The 10,425-nt window shown below is 46.0% G+C and overlaps 1 protein-coding gene across 4 annotated transcripts in view; it reads right to left on the reverse strand.

Annotated features, from left to right (window-relative positions):
• Positions 1–9,915, reverse strand: part of TRAFD1 (TRAF-type zinc finger domain containing 1) — a 26,295-nt gene extending 16,380 nt beyond the window's left edge. The window contains exons 1-4 of one of the 4 annotated variants that reach the window (XM_017847176.1): positions 9,788–9,914; positions 4,769–4,827; positions 1,777–1,912; positions 1,584–1,637 (exon numbers count right to left, since the gene is read on the reverse strand). In XM_017847176.1, coding sequence (XP_017702665.1) covers positions 1,584–1,637; positions 1,777–1,912; positions 4,769–4,815 — 237 coding nt within the window. In that variant the 5' untranslated portion in view covers positions 4,816–4,827; positions 9,788–9,914. Of the gene's footprint in view, positions 1–1,583; positions 1,638–1,776; positions 1,913–4,768; positions 4,828–8,790; positions 9,220–9,256 lie in introns of those variants that run through there. The other 3 variants (XM_017847184.1, XM_017847191.1, XM_017847201.1) reach the window with 3 other exon arrangements.
• Positions 9,916–10,425: the final 510 nt, after the last annotated feature.

Raw genomic sequence — 10,425 nt, forward strand, 5'->3', positions numbered from 1 at the left:
GGTTTTAATTAAAAAAAAAAAAAGAAAAATGACACGGCACGGTGGCTCACGCCTGTAATCCTAGCACTGTGAGAGGCCAAGGCGGTTGGATCATCCAAGGTCAGGAGTTCGAGATCACCCTGCCCAACATGGCAAAATCCCGTCTCTACTAAAAATACAAAAAATAATTAGCCAGGCATGGTGGAGCACACCTGTAATCTCAGCTACTCAGGAAGCTGAGAAAGGAGAATCGCTTGAACCTGGGAGGTGGAGGTTACAGTGAGCCAAGATCGCACCACCATACTCCAGCCTCCATGACAGGAGCAAGACTCCACCTCAAAAAAAAAAAAAAAAAAAACAACTTTGGGCTGAGTACAGTGGCTCATGCCTGTAATCCTAGCACTTTGGGAGGCTGAGGCAGGAGGATCACTTGAGCCCAGGAGTTCAAGACCAACCTGTGCAACACAGCAAGACCCTGTCTCTATTTTTGGGGGCTTTTGAGACGTAGACTCACCCTGTCATCCAGGCTGGAGTGCAGTGGCACAACCTCGGCTCACTGCAACCTCTGCCTCCCGGGTTCAAGCGATTCTCGTGCCTCAGCCTCCCAAGTGGCATGCACCTCCACATCCAGCTAATTGTTGTATTTTTAATAGGGACAGGGTTTCACCATGTTGGCCAGGCTGGTCTCGAACTCCTGACCTCAAGTGATTCGCCCACCTCAGCCTCCCAAAGTGCTGGGATTATAGGCATTAGCCACTCCGCCCAGCTGACCTTGTCTCTATTTAAAAAACAAAAAAAACCTTCAGCCAGTTTTATCTCAAATAGCAAGCAAATGATATTCTATTCTCTCTCACCAAATGCTGAGGAATTTCTTAGGTTAAGTAGCATGTTATCCAAGTGTTCAAGAATTTAAAATGAGGCCGGGTGTGGTGGCTCACGCCTGTAATCCCAGCACTTTGGGAGGCTGAGACGGGCAGATCACAAGGTCAGGAGTTTGAGACCAGCCTGGCCAACATGGTGAAATCCCATCTCTACTAAAAATACAAAAATTAGCCGGGTGTGGTGGCGGATGCCTGTAATCCCAGCTACTCGGGAGGCCAAGGCAGGAGAATTGCTTGAAGCTGGGAGGCAGAGGTTGCAGTGAGCTGAGATTGTACCACTGCACTCCAACCTGGGCAACAGAAGAAGACTCTGTCTCGAAAAAAAACAAAACAAAAAAAAAACCAAAGAATTTAAAATGAAATGACAGCTTGCAAGGCAGGCGTGTGCTAAAGAGGTTATCCCATACTGGCAACTCCAGGGCTGGCTTCATATTCAGTGAGGCTGCCAATAACTAAACCCCAGCAGAAATGATAGACTCAGTTCCAAAGGGAAAGACTTTGCGAGTCTCAACATACACAAGGGAGTTCCAACAGCCAGGTAGCCGAATCAGGCAGCAGTCACAAAGTCAAGGCCTCAAACAGGCTTTAAGAAACAGTATGCATGTGAGCTCATGGAGAACTAACTAACACTCAACCAGACTGGCTTTCTGCTCTGCATGTGGGTCTGTAATCTCCGTAGGACTGGGCCCACAGTAACTCACTCCATGGCGCAACAAGACTAACCTCATGCTTCTTTAACAGTCTCTTCTCCAACTTCTTGTTACATTTGCAGGTCACCTAGCATAAGAAGTGAGAATCAATAAATTGGCTTTGTGACAATATGCTCATTTGCTATTGCACAATAGCAAACAAAACACATTTATGAACAACAGCAAGTATAACACATGTATAAACATTTGGGTACTTGGTGGCTCACCTGACAGTGTTCTGCAGCCATGTGAGTCTCCATGTCAGATTTGGGAAATGGTTCCTTGCAGATAGGACACATACCAATGTTCCTTTGACAGTGGATCTCATGGATGGTAAAGTTAAACACAGGAATTTCTTTTTCGCTACAGAAATAGAACAAAGAAAAAGGCAAGCATTACTGACTAATCTATGCCTTTTCTTGCACAGTGGCATCACATGGAAATCTATCCTATCCAATCTTTAGTCTCCATTATTTATTTTTAGTGAATACCTAGCCTACAAACTCATGATTATTACCATTCCTGCTTTTCAAGAACTAAATCCTGGCCGGGCGTGGTGCCTCACACCTGTAATCCCAGCACTTTGAGAAACCGAGGCAGGCGGATCACCTGAGGTCAGGTGTTCGAGACCAACCTGGCCAATATTGTGAAACCCCATCTCTACTAAAAATACAAAAATTAGCCAGGCGTGATGGCAGGCACCTGTAATCCCAGCTACTCGGGAGGCTGAGGCAGGAGAATCACTTGAACCTGGGAGGCAGAGGTTGCTGTAAAAAAAAAAAAAAACTGGCCGGGCGCAGTGGCTCACACCTGTAATTCCAGCAATTTGAGAGGCCGAGGAGGGCAGATCACCTGAGGTCGGGAGTTCAAGACCAACCTGACCAAATGGAGAAACCCCATCTGTACTAAAAATACAAAATTAGCCAGGTGTGGTGGCACATGCCTGTAATCTCAGCTACTCAGGAGGCTGAGGCAGGAGAATCGCTTGAACCGGGGAGGTGGAGGTTACAGTGAGCCTAGGTCGTGCCATTGCACTCCAGCCTGGGCAACAGGAGCGAAACTCTGTCTCAAAAAAAAAAAAAAAAAAAAAAAAAAAAAGGCCGGCACGGTGGCTCACAGCCCTGTAATCCCAGCACTTTGGGAGCCGAGACGGGCGGATCACGAGGTCAAGGAGATCGAGACATCCTGGCTAACGCGGTGAAAACCCCGTCTCTACTAAAAAATAACAAAAAACTAGCCGGGCGAGGTGGTCGGGCCCCTGTTAGTTCCCAGCTTACTTGGGAGGCTGAGGCGGAGAATGGCAATAAACCCCGGAGCGGAAAGCTTGCAGATGGACATGAGATCCGCCATTGCACTCCAGCCTGGACGACAGAGCCAGACTCCGTCTCAAAAAAAAAAAAATACCTAAGCAAGAAAGGAATAGCTAAGTTACATATAGTACACCAACAAAGTGAAAGAAGCAATGTTATATTGTGATTGCAAATCATGTATGTACAAATGCCATGAAAATTAAAGCCAGAATTACTGCTTAGGGTGTAGAAAACCTGGGTTCCTTTTTCATAATTTTGGCAATAATTTTATTTTAATGGCAAATATGGAGACACTAAATGTCTAGCATTTACTTTACAAGGCTGTTCAGGATAACTTGTTGACATACTACATACACAAGGCCCCTAAAACTTTAGAATTAAAACAAAAAATATTAAGGACCACACCATCATAATATGAAAAAGCAAGAATCGAAAGCAGCTGTCAGGTAAGACCACAAAGCATTTACTATTCCACATATTCACCTCTTAGGAAATGCTAAAATAAGATATTTGCAACAATTATATAAAATAGTTGCCTGCTGTTTTTTTCTTTTAAAATTTAACTGCCAACATATTCCTACCAAACATTCCAACCAGATGAAGTACTAATATGCTTTCTTCCTACCTTCAGATAAAATGAAGGTGTTTAAAGTGAGATAAATGAGCACACAATTCCGTATCCAGATAAAACTGCTAAAAGTCTCAAGGAAGGGCTAGCAAATTAGAGGTGAAATTTCATTTAGATATAAATAGCTGAAAGGCAAACCAAAGCTTCCAGAAAAATTCCCAAGAGCTTTCTAAACACTAAAAGCAAACAACCAGAAATTAATTCTTTACAGGTTTAGTCAGCCTTCTATGCTAATTTGCTTTTTTCTTTAATTTCTTTGGCTTTGAATAGCCTTGTTTTTCACTAGCTTTCCATTAACTCACCCTTTAACTCTCTTAGCATAGTTATTTATATATTGTCCTAGGCTTGAGATTCCTCCTAATTGGAGTGGACTGATAAAACAGGTGTATCTTAACTAATGCTAAAAACCAGTGTGTCTGTTTTCTTATGATTATTTGTTTCACTGATTACTCTGTTTCAGTAGCTATACATATAAAATTCAAAAAAACCTAAAATAGGCCGGGCGCGGTGGCTCAAGCCTGTAATCTCAGCACTTTGGGAGGCCGAGACGGGCAGATCACGAGGTCAGAAGATCGAGACCATCCTGGCTAACACGGTGAAACCCCGTCTCTACTAAAAAATACAAAAAAAAAAACCTAAAATAGCTTATGAAATGGTAGAAAGTGATAGTGGCATGGCAGAAATACCCTACAATATGGCAAGACACCTTCAATGAGATGAAATCTTAATTCCAAGCAGGTAAAGAATATTGTAACCAGCTCTTGCTCTAATTATATCCTAATTCTGCCAAAGTTAGGCTGAGAAGAAAGAAAAAGACAACAACGACAACAAAAATGTTATTTGACTCAAATATTCTACCAATGAGTCAAACTATTTTCGTTATTCCACATCTCTTTCTACCACAGTTTGCTAAGGTAAACATAGCACACTGTGAAAGAAGTACCCAGTGAAGGAAAATAAAGTAATAAACATAGCAGACAGTTCTGCTTTGCTTTTTTTGTCAGCTTACAGTAACAGCACTTGTATAGCACCAAGATACCAAGTTAAGTTCTTAGGAAATCCCCAACAGGAACCAGTTGATTATTAACTTTACAACTAGTTTCATTTCATCAGAAAAGAGATGCTCTTTCTTGTAATTCATTTGGGTTATAAACACCAAAATAAAAAGCTTAACATTCAAGACTGTGTCAGTCTTCACTAAGAGTTTTTAAATCAGGAAATGGTAGTGATTAAGCTTGACTGTACTCATTCCACCAACATTTCTTAGATTTAATGTCTTACCAGTTGTCACACAGTCGAGTTTCCTGGTCCTCTAGAAATTCAGCCATCTTTAGCTCTTCCTGAAAACCACAAAGGAAGACATGAACTTTCTCTTTCATTTCTGCTTTAAAGATGACATGCAAAAAACAAAATAAAAAACTAGTATACAGAAAATGTCACCCAAACCTGCATGTTAAAGCATTTTATTCAATATCCAGCCCCTTGAGCTTTTCTCATTTTAAAATTTTCAATTTAAAATAATTTTACTGGATAAGAGACTTTTAAAAAATAAAAATAATAAAATAAAATACTTTTACTAGGCTGGGTACAGTGGCTCATGCCTATAATCTCATGCCTATAATCAGTACTTTGGGAGGCCGAGGCGGGCAGATCACTTGAGCCCAGGAGTTCAAGACCAACCTGGCCACAACATGGGGAAACCCCATGTCTATAAAAAATACAACAACAAAAAAAAATTACCCAGGCATGGTGATGTGTGCCTGTAGTCCCAGCTACTCGAGAGGCTGGAGGCAGGAGGAATGCACAAGAGAAATGCTTAAGCCCAGGAGTTCAAGGCTGCGGAGAGCCATGATCATGCCACTGCACTCCAGCCTGGGTGACAGAGTGAGACCCTGTCTCAAAAATAATAATAACATCCTGGCCAGGCGCGGTGGCTCACACCTGTAATCCCAGCACTTAGGGAGGCCGAGGCAGGCAGATCACAAGGTCAGGAGATCAAGACCATCCTAGCCAACATGGTGAAACCCCATCTCTACTAAAAATACAAAAATTAGCTGGGCGTGGTGGCGCGTGCCTGTAATCCCAACTACTCTCAAGGCTGAGGCAGGAGGATCGCTTGAACCAGGGAGTCAGAAGTTGCAGTTAGTGGAGTTCATGCCACTGCACTCCAGCCTGGCGACAGAGTGAGATTCTGTCTCAAAAATAAATAAATAAATAAAAATAAAATAAAATAACATCCCTCATAGATTTCATCCAATTACCCTAAAAGCATCATAAATAACAAAAGTAAAATTATCAAATACAGGAAATTAACACTAATACAATACTAGTAACTAATCTATATAATTTATTCAAATTTCACCAACAAGCCAGGCACAGTGGCTCATGCCTGTAATCCCAGAACTTTGGGAGGCTAAGCTGGGAGGATCGCTTGAACCCAGGAGTTCAAGATCAGCCTGGGCAACATGGTGAAACCCCTTCTCTACAAACAATTTAAAAAATAGCCAGACGTGGTGGCACACACCTGTGGTCCCAGCCACTCAGAAGGCTGAGATGGGAAGATCACTTAAGCCCAGGAGGTCAAGGCTGCAGTGAGCAGTGATTATATCACCGCACCCTAGCCTGGGTGACAGAGTGAGACCCTGTCTCAAAAAAACAAAAAAAAAAATCACCATCCCCAAATCACCATCCCACCCTTTTTCTGGTCCAGCATTCAATCTAGGATCACACATTGCATTTAGCAGTTACTTGTACTTAATTTCCTTTGATCTGGGAGAGTTCGTCAGTCTTTCCTTCTCTTTCATGACCTTGTTAAGCATACTGGCTTTTTTTTTTTTATTTTTTTAAACAGAATCTCGCTCTGTTGCCTAGGCTGGAGTGCAGTGGTGCGATCTCGGCTCACTGCAACCTCCACCGCAGCCTCCTGAGTAGCTGGGACCACAGGTGTGCCACCATGCCCAGCTAATTTTTGTATTTTCAGTAGAGACGAGGTTTCACCATGTTGACCAGGATGGTCTTAAACTCCTGACCTCAGATAATCCACCAGCCTTGGCCTCCCAAAGTGCTAGGATTACAGGTGTGAGCCACCATGCCCAGCCAGCTATTTTATATAATGTCCTTCAATTTAGGTTTGTCTGGTATTTTCTCATGATTAAATTCAGGTTACACATTTTTGGCAAGAACACCATAGAAATCATGTTGTGCTCATCTCAGTGCCTTATATCAGAAGGTACATGATGTCAACAGTCTTATTTTACTATTGATGTAAACCATGATCACACAGTTGATATGGTATCTGCCAAATTTCTTCACTATAAAGTTTCTCCTGCTTTTTAAACAAGATGTCAATGCAGAAAGCAAAGCACTGGCAACTTTACTACCATTGTTTAGTTTAGATTATTCCTTTCCATGATACAAAAATGGTCTTAAATCCTGCCCCCAATAGGGTTCTTTAATGCTTTTGGCATTATCAAGTGAGTTGCCACTTTTCAAAACATGTAGTCATTTGTTCAACAAGCTTAATTAAGACAATACTTTAGGGCTGGGCCAGGTGGCTCACGCCTGTAATCCCAGCACTTTGGGAGGCCGAGGTGGGCGGATCAGTTGAGGTCAGGAGTTCGAGACCAGCCTGGCCAACATGGCAAAACACCTCTCTACTAAAAATGCAAAAATTAACCGGGTGCCTGTAGTCCCAGCTACTAGGGAGGCTGAAGCAGAACTGCTTGAACCCTGGAGGTGGAGGTTGCCGTAAGCCAGGATCACACCACTGCACTTCAGCCTGGGCAAAAGAGTGAGACTCTGTCTCGAAAAAATAAAAATTAAAAAAAAAAGGACAATACTGTGGGCCAGATGCAGTGTCTCACACCTGTAATCACAGCACTCTGGAAAGCTGAGGTGGGTAGATCACTTGAGCTCAGGAGTCGAAGGCCAGCCAGGAAACATAGTAAGACCCTGTCTCTATAAAAAATAAGCAGATGGTGTGGTGGCTCACCCCTATAATCCCAACACTTTGGGAGGCCGAGACGGGCAGATCACAAGGTCAGGAGATCGAGACCATCCTGGCTAACATGGTGAAACCCGCTCTCTACTAAAAAACAAAAAAAATTAGCCGGGCATGGTGGTGGGCGCCTGTGGTCCCAGCTACTCGGGAGGCTGAGGCAGGAGAATGGCATGAGCCCGGGAGGCAGAGCTTGCAGTGAGCTGAGATCACGCCACTGCACTCCAGCCTGGGCAACAGAGCGAGACTCTGTCTCAAAAAGAAAAAAAAAAGGCAAAAAATTAGGTGGGTGTGGTGGCACATGCCTGTAATCTCAGCTACTTGGGAGGCTGGGGTGGGAGGATGAGGTAGTCCCCAGCTACTTGGGAGGCTTGAGCCCAGGGGGTCAAGGCTACAGTGAGTGAGTTGTGATCACACCACTGCACTCCAGCCTGGGTGACAAAGTGAGACCCTGTCTCAAAGAAAAAGAAGACCATATTGTGTGCCACTGTGCCCTGGCACTAAAAATACTTTACAAAATAAGGAAATATAGTGTCTGATAAAGCGATCTAGTGGTAGAGAAAAACAATAAGCAAAAAAATACATATAACTTAAGGTGAGTATTGTGATGGAAAAGTACACAAATAAATGGGGGTGGAGTAGAGGCAAATCTACTTTAGGTAGATAAGAGTAGTCAGGGAAGAACTTTCTGAGCAGACGACATTTAAACTAAGAACTGAAGTACAAGAGCCAACCATGAAAAGACAAAGATGGAGAATGGGAATGGAGGAAAATCCATACAGGCAGTGGGAAGGGCAAAAGGCCTAAAAGCAATGAAAGAGAAAGTAAAGGCAAATCTGGAAAAGCATAATAAAAAAGGGGAATGACTCAAGAAGGTCTTGTCATATAAGACAGAAAGAATAGTGGATTAGATTCCAAGCTCAATGGTAAACACTGAAGGGCTTTATTAAACTAGGGAATGACATAATTCAAGATACCCATTCTGGGTTGGGCGCGGCAGTCACGCCTGTAATCCAAGCACTTTGGGAGGGTGAGGTGGGCGGCTCACTGCAGGTCTGGGGTTCGAGACCAGCCTGGCCAACATGGCAAAACCAAGTCTCTACTAAAAATACAAAAATTAGCTGGGCGTGGTGACGGGCGCCTGTATGCCAGCTACTCAGGAGGCTGAGGCAAGAGAATCACTTAAACCCAGGAGGCAGAGGTTGCATTGAGCTGAGATCTCGCCACTGCACTCCAACCTGAACAGAAGGTGACTCCAACTCAAAAAAAAAAAAAAAAAAAAAAAAAAAAAAAAATTCACTCTTACGAAATGGCAACTAAGGAGGGCTGTCCGACTGATTTCAGGTGTGCTCTATTCCAGACCACTAAATGGTGCTTGCTTTTCTAGATGCAAGGAGACTGGGGTGGCCTGCAGGGTCCCCCTCTGGGGGTCAAGTTCTGGCTGGTTCTGCCAGATTTAACCTCTCTGGGTCTCAGATTCTTCAGGCAGAAGACTGACAATACTTCAAAGGATCAAGGAAACGATCCTTTGAATGCACGGAAGAGTCGAGGCACAGAAAAAAGTCTTCAAGCTTATAAGTAGCCCGTTGGGGTCGGCTAGATCTCTCTGGTCCGCAGAGGGGACCGTCCCTCTGCCCGAGACGGTGTAGCTTCCACTGCCGGGTCCAGATACCCCAAGGTAGTCTCCAATCGCCCCCTTCCCCAGCAAGGTCGGTGATGGGGAGTGAAGAAGTAAGCGGCTTCTCAAATAATAGCAGTTGCCAAACGCTTACCGGGAAAATCTTTTAATCCCGACTACAATCCTAAGAGGTGAAAGTCTTGGTCCCCACTTTAGAAACTGCGAAAGCGGAAGGCCACCTGAGTTTTCTGCAGCACCAGCGGGTCGGAGTGCGAGCTCGGACTCGGGTCCTTCGGCCTCGAGGCCGCATTAGGCCACTCGCGACCCCCCACGCCGGCAGCTCGAGGCTCGGGCTCTAGGCCCAGACCGGCACTGAGCCCAGCTCCGCCCGGGACGCGGTGGCCACAGAGGCGCTGCGGACGACGCCCGCTTCCCGGCTCCCCAGACCAACCTAGGCCGCGAAGGGGGCGGCGTCGCCGGGGGCTGCCAAGGCGCCGGTTCCCTGAGGAGAAAGCGCGGCCTCCTCCAGTTGCCAGAGATGCCGCCGCGCGGGCATCCTCTCCTCAGAGCCGCGACCCCGGGCCCAGAGACCCCACGCCCACACACCCCTCCCTTGGGATGCCGGACCCTTCCTAAACTGGAGGCCTCAAGGAATCTCCAGCCGCGTGCCGCCGCTACGCCTCACCAGGGAAGAGAGGAGAAACGTTGAGTTGACACACTAGCTGCAGACACGGAGCCTCCTCTGTCAGACCCCGCACTGAACAACGGCCCTCAGAGCTGCCTCACCACTTCCGCCCATCGCGGAGGAGCGCTCCCATTGGCCAGGGGCTGCTCCAGCTGTAGGCCCATTGGATAACACTGTTGTCGCTCCCAGGGCCCCGCCTTCTGCGCGTCGATTGGCTCCCCGGAGGCCCACGGGGGCGTGTCCCTGGAAGCCCTGGCCCCCGTACATCTGGAACCAGAGGCACGGAGCTGAGCTGTGAGCCTGTTGCTGAGTTTAACAACTGTCCTCGACCCAGGCTAATAATATTTGCATGGGCCGGGCGCGGTGGCTCAAGCCTGTAATCCCAGCACTTTGGGAGGCCGAGACGGGCGGATCACGAGGTCAGGAGATCGAGACCATCCTGGCTAACACGGTGAAACCCCGTCTCTACTAAAAAATACAGAAAACTAGCCGGGTGAGGTGGTGGGCGCCTGTAGTCCCAGCTACTCGGGAGGCTGAGGCAGGAGAATGGCGTAAACCCGGGAGGCGGAGCTTGCAGTGAGCTGAGATCTGGCCACTGCACTCCAGCCTGGGCGACAGAGCGAAACTCCGTCTAAAAA

The sequence above is a fragment of the Rhinopithecus bieti genome, unplaced genomic scaffold (genome assembly GCF_001698545.2).
Source record: "Rhinopithecus bieti isolate Rb0 unplaced genomic scaffold, ASM169854v2 scaffold_947, whole genome shotgun sequence".
Taxonomy (NCBI): Eukaryota; Metazoa; Chordata; class Mammalia; order Primates; family Cercopithecidae; genus Rhinopithecus; species Rhinopithecus bieti.